At 46.8% G+C, this 16,637-nt stretch overlaps 1 protein-coding gene across 2 annotated transcripts in view; it reads right to left on the bottom strand.

Annotated features, from left to right (window-relative positions):
* DIS3L2 (DIS3 like 3'-5' exoribonuclease 2) overlaps nucleotides 1-16,637 on the bottom strand; it is a 185,995-nt gene that overhangs the window by 31,181 nt on the left and 138,177 nt on the right. For both annotated transcript variants that reach the window (XM_015888176.3, XM_088132547.1), the window contains one exon: nucleotides 1,456-1,535. In XM_015888176.3, coding sequence (XP_015743662.1) covers nucleotides 1,456-1,535 — 80 coding nt within the window. The remainder of the gene's footprint in view (nucleotides 1-1,455; nucleotides 1,536-16,637) is intronic.

Here is a 16,637-nt window from a genome sequence, read left to right as displayed (position 1 = left end):
AAATAGCCATATATAAGGTTCTTCAGCTCAATTTCTCCGCTCCGTAACCTCTTCCAAAGCCTTAAGGCAGTGTTGTCCAAACTTGGCCACTTTAAGATGAGTGGCCTTCAACTGGCTGGGGAATTCTGGGAGTTGAAGTCCACTCATCTTAAAGTGGCCAAGTTTGGACAACACTGCCTTAAGGAACAGTAAATGAAAGAAACTGAATGCAGATTTGGAACAGTGTCTTGAGACTGGGGACTGAGGAGCCCAGGAAGGGCAGGATGAATTCACACACTCCCCCTCCAGAAGTCAAGGACTTTGCTTGGGAACCCTTCTGGGTCTGACTTTGCTCATGAATATTCAAGGAGCAGACTTCAAGCAGTTCATCTCTCCTACTAGTGCTGGGACACTGGCCGGGATGACTTTCTTGTCTCTCTCTCTAAGAGAGATTGCAATTCAGTCCGTTGTAAGGGATGAGGGCAGGGACTGGATTTGCAACGGGTAAAAGCTTTCATCATGTTTCACTTCCTTGGGCATCAAAGGCACGATCCTCCTTCATGTGTGGTTCAACTGACTGACGTTCCTGAAGGGCCTCCAGCGTTGTATGTATCAGGTGCCCCGGTTCAAGGACTGCATTTAGAAAGTCTCCGTATTGCCGTTCTGTAACCTGGGGAAATATTTTCTCAACCCTAAAGGACTGACTCCTTAACAAAACAGTGTGTGTGCTCTGATGGGAAGTGCAGAGCTTGCTCTAAGCCTTGACTTGGCTAAGCTGGTTTCCGATAAACCAGCCTTACTCCTGGACCATTTTGACTGGGGACAGTGAACTTGCAAGCACGTGGTGGAAAAGGGATTAATTTTTTTGCCACAAGGCTGCCTTTACCTTTCTATCATTTTGGTTCTGCCTTCAGCTTTGGCTGATTTTAACTCAACTCCCAGTCTTGTCCAGATAATGGAATTCTTGCTTTTAAGAGGTCAAGAATGACTAGTCCAACATTTATTACACCCTACCCATGTGGAAACTCCTGATTTTTGTCAGTCTGGGTCAGTGTTTCTCAACCTTGGCAACTTGAAGATGTGTGGACTTCAAGTTGCCAAGGTTGAGAAACACTGATCTAGGTGGTCTTTTTCAACCCTTGATGTCCATTTGCCTACAGTGGAAGTCCATGGGAAGGGTGAAATGCTGGATACTAACAGCCCAGGGTCAAATCCATGCTCAGCTGTGAAACTCACAGAGCCATCATTAGTCTTACCTATCTTGGAGAACTGTCCTGCAGGACCAAACAGCTTCTATGTGGGAGGTGGCATACAAAGAAGAGGAAAAGAGGCAAAAACTCTGTGCCTCATTAAAAAAGCTAACACATCCCTGTGGGGCTGAAGAGTTCCAGTTCCTCCCACTCCTTCCCCACAAGTGAGTGGAATGAAGGGGACTCCTACCACATTTCCTGCAAGGGAACAATGTTCGGGCCTTACTTGTTGCTGTCCCGGTACTGATAGCTGTAACAGCCTTGTGGCATCCCGCTCTCCTTGTCCAAAGTAAACGAGAGCTTCAGCTGTAGGAGGAGGGGAGGGGAGGAAAAGAGGGGAAAAAAGAAAAAAAACACATTTAGGCAATGTTCTCAACTGCAGCAGCAACCCGGAAAGGCTGATGGGAGCAACCACCCTCACCAAAGTTGACACGCAACCACCAAGGTCTGGAACATCACACTAGGTTCCAAACCTCAAGAAGGAATCACATGCCCTGTAGGAAAAGCACTAGCTTTTTCCACTCTTTTGTTACGATAAAGTGTTTGCGGTTCTTCTGAAATGGCATGGGTCAGGATTGCTCCCCCCTACACACACACACACACACACACACAGAGCAAACTCACCACCCACACATCAACCCTGCACCAGATGAATGAATGGGCTCCGTGCCCTACAACCGCGGATGGAAAGGAAGATTCACCACGAAGCCCCTGGCGATCTTGTGAACCTCTTTCTCAGAGGCCCTCCAGCAAATTTCTGGAGGGGAGAGGAAGAGAAGGCAACAGCCAAAGGAAAGGTGAAAAATTCTCCCTTTGGCATGGAGTTACCCAAGGAGAAGTTGGAAGGTTTTCCAGTTTGGCCTTGTGTTTAGCAAGGGGCTAAATATGATCTGGGGGGAAAAAACATGGGGAGTCAAGAATGGTGGCTGGGAAGAACTGGAGATGGATTATTTGCTGGAAATCCAAGAAAGGATTTAGAAAGAGTGTGTCAGTTCTGATGTTATCCAACAGCAGTTCATTTTAGGGAGGGAAAACTAATTTGGCTATGCCATCAAAAAAAGAAATCCAATACAGTTCTGGACAGATTTTGTTTTAAAACAGCCTTGTCCAACCTGGTGCTCTGCAGATGTGCTAGACAATAAGTCTCATCGTCCCTAGCTAGCATACTCATTCTGGATGGTGGTGCGGGTAGAAATTATGGTCCATCGCATGGGGTGGGGGCAAGGCTGTTGGAAAGAATTTTACAAGGTTCAATCAGAAACCCATTGCTGGCATAGCTCTGATGAGGAGAACCGCCTTGGTTTCAAATCTACAACTGGAAGAACTAGAATAGGACCGGCTGTAAAGGTGGGCAGTCAAACACACCTCTGATCTGAAGAGGGGACAAACTACTCACTACTCCTTCCCTAGATCGCCCAACGGCTGCAAGCAACTAGTCCCAACAGCTGAACAGAGCAATGGGAAGACACATGGAAAAAGAAGGAAAAAAAAGGAGATGGGGAAGGCAGTGGAGAGGCAGCCCAGATTCAATAGCCCTGGGCAGAAAAAACTTTTCCATGCCAAATACAATCCTTCACCCACCGGAGAGCAATTCCAGACCACATCTGCATAAAATGCTAGGATGAATGCTTCCCTATGTTCGTGTCAAAAGGACCTAGGATATGGGGGTACACTGGCAGCCTTTACTCTAAAATGATACTTTTCTGCATTCAAGGATCCTTTCCCTTTGGGGAACATGCTCAATGATGGGATCCCAGGAAGTCCAACTGCAATCTGGGATGGTACAGACCAGATACGGGTTTCAGGGAGCGAGCACTGGCCAACCAGAGGGCCCAAGGTTGGGGAAGGCTGCCCTAGAGAGGGCGAAACTCTGATGCAGCAGCTTCGAGAAAAGGTTAGGCTGCATTGTTTGCTGGGGAGAAGAGGGAGGGATGCTTAATTGAGTCTGTAGGGTGTTAATGAAACCAAAGTCCCATGAAGGCCACCTAGAGTGAGTCTGAGCTTGCTCTAACTTTCTTGGACTCTTGCAGGAGGGAGGAGAGCTCTGACCTTTCCGAACGAAGGATCACTACAGAGAGGCTGGCTGTATTTGCAAACATTTCTACTTCTGAGCCCAAAAGAAAATTGCAAACTAAAATTAACAGCCTACGAAAGCTTTATTAAGCTGCTTTTCCATCGGTTGGCATTTTATGTGCCCCCCACCCCCGTTGGCTCATTAGATGCTGTACCAATGCTTGGCATCTTGGCAGGACCTCCAACAGAAATCAGGACAACTCAGGCTCGCTGGCCGGAATTAAAACGGCCATCTTCGCTGCCCTGGGGAAGTCTGAAGCAAAGGTGAGGGCGGATCCAAAGTGGATTCATCCTGGGGTGTATGTCAACAACAACACGCGCCCAGCCGTGTTGTGGAACAGCAGCGCTGGGGATAGAGGAGGTCTGAATCCGTGTACTAGATCAGTGTTTCTCAATCTCGGCCACTTGAAGATGTGTGGACTTCAACTCCTAGAATTCCCTAGCCAGCCTGCTGGCTAGGGAATTCTGGGAGTTGAAGTCCACACATCTTCAAGTGGCCGAGGTTGAGAAACACTATCCTAGATCTTTCTGACCACTTGCTGAAGCTGTCACTTTAGCAGCAGCAGGTACCGGTGTTGCTTGACTGTCCCCACCTTCTGGGAAATCTAAGCCCGACTTGCATCAGGAATGCAGCCCCCCGCTTTCCTAAGCAGTCTTTTCTACAGCAGGCAGCGCATTCATCCAGAGTTTTGGATGGTGGTGGCGAGGGGTTGGGGGTACAGACTAAGGGGACCCGGTGGTCTGCTTCCAGAAGTGGCTAGAGCATTAAGAGTGACAGCAAGGAACGAACTCCATCCCTGCAATGATTTCTTGGAAACGGAGGCCAATGCAAGAGAGCCGTGCAGGGGAGTCAACTAGCACACAAAAGCAAAGCTTACACTTCTGCAGAATACAGAAAAGGCAATGAGGCAAGAACGTCCTCGCGGGAGACAGAGAGACAACCAGACAATCCATCACCCAGCTGTGTTCTTCGCGGGAGGATCATGCCGCACCCCAGTCTCCGTGCTTCACAAACCGTGCTTTCCAGCTCATTGGCTTCCGGCACAAAAGGACTGGGCTTCGTGCAAGGAGAGCGACTCTACTGGGAACGGAATTTGGGGAGGTTGCAGGGCTTGGGGAGGTAGAGAGCCTCACCTTTGGAAGGAGAGGGTCAATCAGTGAAGATGGTGGTGGGGATGTGCGCTGGGAACAGGACATCTGGATCAGAGCTCCAATCTTTCCCGGCTAGTGAAGGCCTTTGACTCTACGTTAGCAGACAGCGTCAGGAAGGCACTGAAGCTGGATTGGATTGGATTGGATTGGATTGGATTGGATTGGATTGGATTGGATTGGACTGGACTGACTGGACAGGACAGGACAGGACAGGGAAGGCTGTGCACAAAAATTCATGCACAAAATCATAGTCCCCAATTTTTAATTGCCCACCCGCCCACAAGCAGCCATCTCTGGCAACCCTTCTCTCCCGAGCTTGGTTTCGGTTTACACCAGCTTTGCCAACCTGGTACCTTCCAGTCTTCCAGCTATATCAAGGCTACAACTCTACGGCTTCCCAGCCTAAATCTTTACAAGACCTCTATTGCTCACTTTGTAAATGGTGTAGCTGCTCCCCTGCTGAAACCCTGGCTGATTCTTCTCTCCCCAGATTTTTGGGGCCTCACCAAGCATGGTTTCAACCTGCTCTTCCAACGGGCTATGGCTATTTTAAAGGGAAAGCTCAGGTTGGGGCATTAGCAAAAAGGGACTGCAAAGGACAGCAGGCATGGCAGATGTTCCAAGGATCCATTAGAGCAGTGTTTCTCAACCTTGGCGACTTGAAGATGTGTGGACTTCATCTCCCAGAATTCCCCAGCCAGCAGGGCTGGCTGGGGAATTCTGGGAGTTGAAGTCCACACATCTTCAAGTCGCCAAGGTTGAGAAACACTGTATTGGAGGGTATCCGTGGGCTAATTCCTCAATGAGGAAGTGACAGTTAGAAAACAGTGAGTGAAAAGGGGAAAGAATAGCAGGGGAAAGGTTGCTAATTAAGCTAAGCAACCAATGAGTGGACTTTACACCAAATACGACATTTAGTGGGATGCTGAAAATATCTGTTCGAAGGTGATAAGGCACGTTTTGCTGGAGACACAGCGCCCTTGGATGTCTCCCAACCAGGAAACTGCAAACTAAGACCAGCTCAGTTGTGAAAGTCCACAGTCTAAATCTCTTCCTTTCACAGGCCGTAACCTGGATTACAATGCCTTGAATTGAGGGAAAGGGAGCCCCAAAGGGAACGGCATACCTGGGAAACTGCAGAGGAAAACCTGCCTCTGTCTGATGCAGTTCAAACAACAGGCTTTTGCAAGGCACCCTCTGCTTCTTGCTAGGTACTAAAGGAATATTTTACCTTGCAGGACCAGGTCCCTTACTTAATTGATAACCCGAGGTCTGTGTGAGAAGCAGGGAATGGAGCGGCCTTTAGGTAACACTTTCGAGCAGACTTTCTCAACTGGGGTTTCACGGAACCCAAAGGTTCCACGAGAGATCATGATTGCAAAATAAAATAAAATAAAATAAAAATAAAATAAAATAAAAATTGCTTTTTGAACTCTGTGCACCACACAATGCCAGTGCTTGTGGTGGTGGGAATTTTTACGCACTGTGCTTTAGCTGCCAGTCTGCCGCTCGGCTGCTTTTACACACGTCGTCAAACATGAATGGTGTAGGGTAGAGGTGAACTGTATTGGAAAATTTGTGGTGGTGGGGGGTTCTTTTTGCAATTTTTATGCCGGGGTTTCCTGAGACCCAAACATTATTTCAAGGGTTCCTCTGGCGTAAAAAGGTTGAGAAAGGCTGCTTTAGGGTGTTCAAAGCGCTTCACATACAGTTTTAGCTTACTGTTTTCGTTTTGCTTTTAATTTTTAGCTGCCCAGTCATGCATTTGAGGTGGGCAGCCATACAAATTAAATAAATAAAGAACCAGTCATTCATGAGCGATAGCAATCTCTGAGGAAGTGAGCTGTAGTTCACAAAAGTTTATGCCTTCTAATAATATGTACGAGTCTGAAAAGGTGCTGTCTGTCTCCTACTGGGTTTTGGGCTCCCATACACTAACACGGCTCTCTTCCTACAAAGCATTTAATGTGTCTCATTTTCATCTTTGAAGACTTTGAATAAGTCTTGCAAGGAAGGCAGTATCCTCGATACCCTACTGATAAGAGAATATGACACAGTGCCTTTTAAGAGAACAGGTAATTTATAACTATTTTTCACAAGTAAATATCACATGGAGAACGGGTGATACATGATGTCATTTCTCTTAGCAGGGAAAAAGTGGTGTTAGAGGGAGGAGACAGAAATCTAACTTTTCTCCTAGTAGGTCATGGATCATCTTGATAGCCAAGAATTGGGCAGGACATGCAGCTTAGCAGTAGAAGCCTTGTTTTTTAAGAGTGGCAGAGATGGTTCAGGACCTCCAGTTTCAAATAATTCCTAGAGCAATGTTGTCCAAACTTGGGGAATTCTGGGAGTTGAAGTCCACTCATCTTAAAGTGGCCAGGTTTGGACAACACTGTCCTAGAGGACTGGTGGGGTCCCAGAAATCTGGAGGAGGAGAAGAAATGTCATCTGCATCTTCAAAAAGGGAAAGGAGGACCTGTGAACCTACAGACCACCTGTCAGCTTGATGTCTATACTGGGCAAGATCTTCCAATGTTCATGAGCACTTGGATAGGCATACTAAATTAAATAGGCATCAGCATGGTTTGTCATAAATAAATGATGCCAATCTAACCTTATCTCCTTGGATCATGTTACTAGATCAGGGGAAGGTCACATTGAGTAGCTGGATCTTAACAAAACTTTCAGCAGAGTGACTCATGGTATTCTCCTTCATAAATTGGTAGAATATGGGTTAGATCAGGGTTCCTCAACCTCAGCAACTTTAAGATGGGTGGACTTCAACTCCCAGAATTCCCCAACCAGCCATGCTGGCTGGGGAGTTCTGGGAATTGAAGTCCACCCATCTTAAAGTTGCTGAGGTTGAGAAACCCTGGGTTAGATGATACTACAATTAAATGGGCTCACAGTTGGCTGAAGGTCCACACCCAAAGAGGGCTCCTTCATAGCTCCCATTCAGCTTGGAGGGAAGTACTGAGTGGCTGGGCAATACTCTGTCCTGGGCCATGTGCTCTTAAAACTGTTGAAGGCTTGGATGAGGGTGTCGAGGGGGTAATTATCAATTCTGCAGATGACAAAAAATTGGAAGGGTTAACTCTAATGCTTTAGATGAAGGAGAAAAGATTCAAAGAAATCTAGATAGGCTTAAGAAGTGGGCTGAGATGAATAGGATGGGAAATATCAAGTTCTACATGTAGGCAGGAACCATGAAAGACACAAGTATAGGATCGTGGAGACCTGGCTTGGGAAGAATATGTGTGAAGGGGATCTAGGGACCCTTGTAGACTAAAACATAAGCCGGCAATCGGATGTGGCTACTAAAAAAGCAAATGCTTTTTGGTCCTTTTAGTGGCCAAAAGGTGCATTAACTAATCATGGAAAGTAATTGATCCCCTCTAATCTGCCCTGATTAGATTCCACTTAAGAGATTCCTGTGACTGGTTCTCAGCAGCACAGAACAAAAAGGACAATGACAAATCAGAGCAAGTTTAAAGGAGGGCTATCCAGATGGCATGTAAGCCCCACAAGGAATAGTTACAGGATCTGTGTGTGTTTAGCCTACACAAAGACAGGGAGATAGGGGAAATATGAAAGCAGTCTTTGAAAATTTGAAGGGCATTATGCAAAAGGAGGAGTGAGGCTATTGTTCTAGAGCAGTACTTCTCAACCTTGGCAGCTTGAAGATGGGTGGACTTCAACTCCCAGAATTCCCCAGCCAGCTTAAAGTTGCCAAGGTTGAGAAACACTGCCCTAGAGGAAAGGGGAAGGGTTAGGCAGGGGGGAAAAAAGGCTACCACTCACTGCGAGCAGAAGAAAAAAGAGCTTCTTTTACTGGCTCTCTTCCTTCCATTCCATCACTGGAGGTGGGAAGTCTCTGCCACTTTGATGCAGCTCTTGTGGACACCATGTGGTCGAAAAGAGGCAGCTTGGGTGGAAGGACCTCCTACCTAGGGAGGATCCACATGTGGCAATGGGGGAGAGAGGCAGGGAACAGAGAAGGAGAAGAATTGCCTTCCCATTCTCTGTTCCTCTCAACCTCCTTGCTTGCCTGGTAGCAGCAGCCAACCATTGCCCCATATGAGGGCAGTGACTCTACTGATCTTGTTCCAGAGGCACCGTAAGAGGAACACTGTGGGGGCAGCAGTTCTTCAAAACAAGATACCTTCCTCCCACCTCAAGAACAAGAGGGAAGCACATCATTGAACTGTGTGGATGAGTCCAAAGAGAAAACTCATGTCAGCGACTCATTCCTATGAGGAAAAGAAACAAATGTATGCTGTCCAGTCCCATCAGCTCATGAAGTGTGCTGTTTGCCAAAGAGCAAGGATCAAAGACCTTGTCCAAACACCAAGACTTATCAAGTCCACTGACAATTGACCCTTCCTGCAAATATGCATATGTCATGTGGGGACAAATGTTCCTGCAAAGAGCAGTTACAACCATATCACCATGGATTTTGTGAAAACCTTGGAAGGAAGCTCAAGGTTCTGGAGGCTTATTCCTATCCATCCTTCCCATCCATGTATGAAGGCCAGGAAGAGAAAATAAAACACTGCAAATCAATGACAGTTAAGTGAATGGAGATAGCTGGAGAGATAGTTTCTAAGACCAGGTTCTGAGTTATCTACATGATGGACTGCTGTTATAAGATGCATGACAAGATTGTTCAGGAAGCCTTCAAACTGAATCCTAGTGGCAGGAGGTAGAAAAGAAAACTCTGAAGTTAAGAACTTCAGGTTAAGAACTATTCACTGTAGAATGTGGGAGCATTCTTCAAAGTTCAGAAGTGTCAATGTTCTTCCTATCTTGCTTCTTCAAAGCCCAATTTCCCCTCCCATAGAGTGTCACAGGGAATACCATGGCTTGCAATTGTAGGTCCCAGTTTCTGAATATCTTTTTCAAGGCCTTCATGGTTGTTCTACCAAGTGCTATTCTGTGGCGTATTTCTTGACTGCTTGTTCCTTGATGGTTGATCCTAAAAGGCAGAAGCTCTCCACCACTTCGATATCTTCATTGTCAGTTCTAAGGTTGGCTGTTCTACCTATTGTCATTAGTTTGGTTTTCCTTAATCCCGTTTTTTCACTTGACTTTTATTACTAGGGCTTACAGATATTTTGCATTTTGAGCTATCAGAGTAGCATCCTCAGCATAGTGCAGGTTACTAATATTTCTTCCTCCAATTTTAAAACCACATTCATCTTCTTCCAATCCAGATTCTCTTAATTTTGAAAACTAAAACTGAACATGGTTAAACACACATCTCAGACTTAAAAAATAAGGGTTCTGTTGATCAGAGGGTTCCCGTGGCAGAAGTTAATGGAAAAGGATGGGTAGAAGTTCTTCTTAAAGGAGATACGGAAAGCATGATTGCAAAGGATTCCAGTGGAGAGGAAAAGGAGCCAGCGTGGCTGTACAAAAAGCAAAGAGCTGAAAATAAAAAAGGGAAGCCTTCAGGAAATGGTAGGAGAATGAAGTGAACAGATAGATAGCCTAGAACAGTTGAGCTGGAGTCAGGAAAGCAAAACACTCAGAAGGAGCTGAGGTTAGCCCAGGATGCCGAGAATAACAAACAGGGCTTCTTTAGATAAGAACGTAAAGGAAAGATAAAGGAAAAGGAAAGAATCAGTAACGCTGAAGAAGGCAAAATGCTAAGAACGAAAAGGCAGAGCTACTCAGCTCTTATTCTGGTACAGTCTAGACCAGTGTTTCTCAACCTTGGCAGTTTGAAGATGTATGGATTTCAGTTTCCAAAATTCTGGGAACTGAAGTCCATACATCTTCAAACTGCCAAGGCTGAAAAACACTGGCCTAGAGCTAGTTTGGTGTAGTGATTAAGGCACCAGGCTAGAAACCAGGAGACCATGAATTCTAGTCCTGCCTTAGGCATGAAGCCAACTAGGTGGCCTTGGACTGGTCCCTCTCTTTCAGCCCCAGGAAGGAGCCAATGGCAAACCACTTCCAAAAAACCTTGCCAAGAAAACTGCAGGGACTAGTCCAGGCAGTCACCAGGAGTCAAAAAAACTGACTCGAAGGAACAAAAACAAACAAAAAAAAATCACCAACAAAAAAGTATATATTCTGGTGCATTATTCTGAGTGCACTTCAATCTCCAACTGTATCCTAGGGCACTGAAAGAACTAGCTGATGATCGGGCTGGACGTTTTATGCATTATCTTTGAGAATTCCTGGAGAGTTCGTGATGTACCAGATGACTACACTTTTCTGATAACTTCCTAAAGAGATAATGGCAGTGCCATAGACATAAATGTGTGGGCTCAGGAGTACGATAACTAAGTAGATACATAACCCTCTGTAATTTGGAGAGAGGTATCACGTGGTCTGCCACTAGAGTCAGTGCTGAGTCCTTCAATATTTTCATTAATGCCTTGGATGAAGAGGTGGGGGGAATGCTAGTTAAATCTGCAAGTGACACAACATTAGTTGCAAGAGCTAATCCTCCAAATAACTCTGCCTTGGTCAGACCCTACCTGGAGTACTCTCTCCAGTTCGGGGCACCAGACTTTTAGGAAGGATTCCCCAAAACTGGAACAGGTTAAGAAAAGGGCAAGGAGGATGATCAGACCACTGGAAAATCCCTCAAAGAAAATTTGAAGGAGCTGGGTATGTTTAGCCTTCAGAAAATCCAGCCAAGGTTTTATCACACAGAAGAAGGTCCTGTTTTCTCCCCTTCCAGAATGCAGACCCAGGATAATGGGTGTTTGTTACAGGAAGGCAGATTCCACTTGGGTATTAGAAAAGATTTCCTAACAGGAAGGACGGGCAGCCATTGACACCGACAGCCCAGAGACCTCTCTTCGTTGGATGTCTTCAAGCAGAGGCTCTGGGGCGCTTTATTTTGGCACCCTCATTGAGTGGAGGGTTGGACTCCATGGCCTGGAGGCCTCTTCCACCTCTAGAATTTCTAGGTCCGTCAGAGGTTAAGTCTGATGGACCAGCATGGGGTAGTGATGAAGGTGCTGAAGAAAGGCTCCATCCACCCGCAGCTCCCTGAGCGACTGGGGACTGGTCCTCCTCTGCCACAGGCTTGTTGGGGGGGAAACGGAGGAAGCGGGAGGGTGACGTCCCGCTGCCTTGAGCTCTGGGAGAAATGGCAGGATATCCATCTAGCAAGGCAATAAATAAATAAGCCAAGGGCAAAGTCTCCTATGCAAAAGCCTGGATGGCCCAGATGGGCCTGTGGTGGGAGCAGAAGACAGCTCCCCGTGCCCTGGGCGCCTCCCTCCAGAGAAGGAAAGATCTTTGGATCCTGGGAACCTGCAGCCAGAAACGGGAGACCAAAGCCCACTGGCCAGCTTCATGGCGAGGCAGCTCTGGATGACAATCGGGGTGTGCGCTGCTGACTCGTTACATTTTTAAATTAAAACCATTCAAGCCCCACGCCTGTTTTCCATCTGACCCCTTCAGTAAAGAATGCTCTCCCCAAGACAAAACGCTCTGTCACGGTAACCTTGGCGCTTGCACACAGGATAAACCTTCCACACTTGACAGAAATATAAGCATCTCTTTCCTAAAGGCATTCCAGCCTGGGCACCATGGAGCATCGCGAGAGCTCAGGGACAGGCGTGTGTACACACACACCCAGCACACACTCACCCAAAGCGGGGCTGGGTGCAAGCTGGGAGCGCGCAATCATTCCCTCCAAGCCCAGCAGTGGGTTTTGCTTCCAAAGTCCTTAACATCTTGGCTTTAATTTGTTTTTTAAGGCCGACGTCCCACTTTTTGTGGTCATGAACGCAGGCTAAAAATACTGACGGTACAGAGGGGGGAGTAAGTGAGCAGAATCTCACTCAACATGGCTTTGATGCTCTTGCGTGTTTCTTTGTTTAGTTTAGCTTCACTCTGTTTTGTCCCCAAGGCTGGCAAAAGGAAGACGTTTAAGAAATCGGTTCAGGGTGACTTTGCCCAAGTCGACCCCCTCCGGATACACTGGGTTGGAACCCTTGCCACCCCCATCTCCATGTTGGCTGGGGACGATTGGAACTACAGCCCAATGCTGGAAGACAGGGCCAACAGGAGAAGCTTGGCTTAGAATATGCTTCAGCTTTATTTCAGATCCCCAAACCCTACTTTTCATGGGGTGAACTCCGGGTTTCCCAGGGGCAGAGGTCTGATTTCTTTTATAACCTCCTCTTTGACTTAATAACAACAATCATTTCAGCAGCAGTGGTCACGGTTCACAAGCAGGATCACAATCCTTTTGTGCCAAACCTTTTCTTTTCCCTTTTTTCTTCCCCCCCCCTTTTTTTGAAAAAAAAAAAGTCTCCAAAATAAATGTGCTTTTAAAGCCACTTGCAAATCAAGGAACTTTGACGTCACTCTTCCTTTCACCTACCCCATCTCAACCACTACAAAGGAAGAGGGGGGGAGTTCAGATGGAAAACCGGCAGCCGCACGCCAAGTGTCAGCCAGAGGAGGGAATATTTCTTAGGTAATCTAGGCTACAGCAGAAGCTTGTCTCTCGGATACAAGGCCCTGGGTTCAAGTTTCAGGATGGCACCATGCCTTCTTGGAGCTTTCCAAATTGTTGCTGTTCGAGCCAATTGCCTGAGCGGCCTCTGGCCCTACTCAGCTTCTCCTGAGTTCCTCGTTTGTTAATTGGGTCCACAAGTGAGAATTAACCACCTAATGCTTGTAAATCGTGTTCAAGTGTGCAGGACATTCAAATGATTAGTAAGAACCCTTCATCCCACTAGGGGAAAAAGTAACTAGAAGTCAACCAGGGACTTGCTAGTCCCTGGACTCTAAAAATAATTGGTGTGGGCCAAGAAGTCCCCGTCATTCTCCTGGTGGGTTTTGCCCATCCAGGGGACTTAATGTGGGGCAGGCAACCTCCAGGTTGGCCACGTTCCTTGTCAGAAGGAGTTTTTAAGCAGCAGAAACTAAGACCACATTTAACAGACACTCAAATTCTCAAAGCGAGTTATTTATCCAAAAGTTTTTTTTTTCTTTAAAGAAGGAGGAGATGAACGGGTTCTTGTGGCAGATTTTCCATCCATAATGTTTTCTTTTAAATCATCAACTTCATTCCCACCTCTTGCCCTGGAAAAGCCTTTGGGAAAACATGCATGGGATGAGCAGAAGCTGCAGGGCAGTTTTATAATACAAGCTGGAAGGGGAATGCCACTGCCTTCCTCCTCATTGCTGCAAACCCATCTTCTCTTTCCAAAGACAGACAGAAGAAAGACGATAGGGCTGAGAGGGTGAGTAAGCTCTGGGGTAGGTGCAGAAGACCAGCCGAGTCTGATGATTCAGCTCAAGGAGGCCTGACTCTGTTCCAGCAATGCAAACCATCACAGAACCTGTGGCAGCAATTTATAGGTCAGCCCAAGAGGGCACCTTCCATGAGTCTAGCTTGGGGGGTTCAGAAACGGGGCTGTAGAAGCTCCAGCTCGGTAGAACCTCCACTATCCATGGAGGACCTGGACACATTGCAAATGAGCATGCAGGCTTTGGCAGCATTAAGCGACAGGACAAAGAAGAGCAATGCTTTTTGCTTGGGGCATTGTTCCCACTAGCACATGGCCTCAGTGGGGAGAGTCCCCAGGGGCCCCTGCCTGACAGCCAGAGCGCACCAAGCCTCGCGGCTCCCTTCCCCGCGGCCCCTCGACTTTTCAACGCTCTCCAGCCTGCCTGCTGTCCCAATAGATTTGTGGCCTTTGAAGGAAAGAAAGAAGAGGGAAGAAAAGAGGGAAGAAAAGAGGGGGGAAAGCCTCATCCATCACTGACACTTTTCAAAAGGTCTGACGTTCTGCAGTGGGAAAGACCGCGGCCACGTGGAAGGCAGGGAGAAAGGGAGAGGCAGCCAACCGGGGCTCTCGGCCGACAGGAGCCAGGGCAGAGAAGCTGGCAGAAGGCGGCGCTAGTTGGGGGGTGCCATGCACCCCGGGAATTGCCTCCTGCCACCAGGACACTCGGTTTGGTGGCTTGGTCCTGCCCGATGGCCTTTGACAGCCGTGCCCTGATAACCTCTCACTTGGCTTAAGACAAAGTTCTTGACACAGAAAACAGGTTTGCTCTTCAGTGACCTGGGGGAGGTTGAGACAGGATCCACTTTTGGGCTGGCATGGGATTTGGACCGTTTTAGGAGACCGTTCTTGTCTTGTCTGGCCCACCCAATGACCCCAAACACCCTCTATTTCTGGGACAAATTTCCTCCCAGCTCCAAGCTCAGGAGAACACGCTACCGTTTGGAGTAACTCAGACCAATGCCAACTCCGTTTGGAGTAATTCAGTGCAAGACCCCGTCACCTCCCCAATATTTCCCAGATCCAAGCTGGCACCAGATGGAGTCTGTGAACAACCGATTCGACCATCAGGGTTCTGTGCGACAACTCAAAAGCACAGACCAGACATTGAAAGCAGCAACTTTGCAAAGCTCTCCCGCAGCCTGATGTTCCCTATTTCAACTAACCAGTAGAAGTTGGTTCTAAGTTTTGAACTTACTTTTGATCTGCTCTTTGAAGAATGTTTTTCACTGTTTCCTACAAGAAATTAGGTAAGATCTGAGCCAAAAAAAGAATTCTGCTATCGAACCAACTAGACCTGGATTCATCCATTCCTCTCTGCCCTGAATTTGCTTCATTCCCGTTCTATCTCCGATTGTTCAATTCCTTGTGATGCAGAAGCTGAGCCCCTGCAGAGGAAACTGCTCACTGCTTATAACACAAATAATAATAATAATAATAATAATAATAATAATAATAATAATAATAATAATAATAATGCAAAAGAAAGCAGAGATAGTACCAATAGTTACAGGTGCCTTAGGTGCAATCCCAAAACATCTGGAGCACCCTTTGCAGACCATCGGCATTGACAAAATCACCCTCAGTCAATTGCAAAAGGCAGCTTTGCCTGGAACAGCTTCCATCCTGCGACGATACCTTAATACCATCAAACAACATCTGCCTATCCCAGGTCCTTGGGAAGGACTCGATAGGTGGATAAAAATGCCAAATCCAGTCTAAACACCTGGGTGACTGTGTGAACAACAACAATAATAATAATTTGTTAAACTTGTGTATGTCTGCCCGACTCTCAGTGACTCTGGGCAGCTCACAACGATCAAAGAAATTATAATAAAATCAATCAAAGATAAAAGATAAAGGTAAAAGACGGCAAGCGCGATGAAGTGAGGGGTCTCACAGTCAGGTCTTCATGACGCTTGTACTTGAAGGAACCTGGAGCACACCAACCCTGCAGGATCGAATCAGACAGGGAGATGTTATGGGAGACAGGCTAACCAAGTTGGGTAAAAACTGAGTGGCTGCATTCACTGCCACTTGCTAACCTTGATTAATGTTAACCTTGTTTAGTTTTTTTGGGGGGGAGAAGCTTGCCATGTTGTGGTTAGTTTAGTTTATTCAATTGTGCAAGCCCATAAAATAGGTTAATTCAGTAACCAGGTTTTAGGTGGTGTATGAATGCAGCCTATAGCTCACAGCACTGGCTTTTGGTCTCTCTGTGAGCAGGAGGTTGCCTGCAAGAGCTGGTGAAGGGAAGGGAAGGCAGGCCATCCTCCATCTGAAGCACACTCTGAATTTTTTGCAAAAGAGAGAATGCCGTCAGAAGTACACTTCTGTGGAACACTTTTTCAGAGAGAAGGGAGTCTGATAACAATGGGAAAATTGGGTTGAATTCTTCTCCAAGCTCTATTCATGATGGAAAAACCCGTTTTTATCCTCTTCCATCCTGCCCACACCCACACCCACACCCACACCCATCACAGAGCAGTGAGTGATGAGTCATATCCAGAGTCACTGAAGACCAAGAAAAAGAGGACTAGGTCCTCCTTGTAGCTCCCTGCTAGGTTCTTTCTGCAACACAGCATGGAAATCCACCCAGATGGTGAACACAGGCAACAGGGCAGTGCTGCTGCCAACCACAGTAGGGGTGTGCGCACGCGCATGCAAGGAGCCTCTCACCCCATGACATCAGCTCTCGAGAACACCCTCCATGTTGTTCTGGAAACAAAACCCCCGAGTACCATTCATTTTTTAAAAAAGAAGAGAACACCACATCTGGATGAAACTAAAGATAATAGTTAGCCTGTTTTTTAGGTGCATTAATGAGGAGGGGGTTATTGTAAGATGGCAAAGCATTTCATTCACTCATTCACTCATTCATTCATTGATTCATTCATTCATTAAATCTGTATGC

Source organism: Python bivittatus, unplaced genomic scaffold, assembly GCF_059951505.1.
Source record: "Python bivittatus isolate LINGU-HERP-01145 unplaced genomic scaffold, Pbiv_v1 ctg000980_np1212, whole genome shotgun sequence".
Classification (NCBI taxonomy): Eukaryota; Metazoa; Chordata; class Lepidosauria; order Squamata; family Pythonidae; genus Python; species Python bivittatus.
This window is presented reverse-complemented; position numbering and strand designations above follow the sequence as displayed.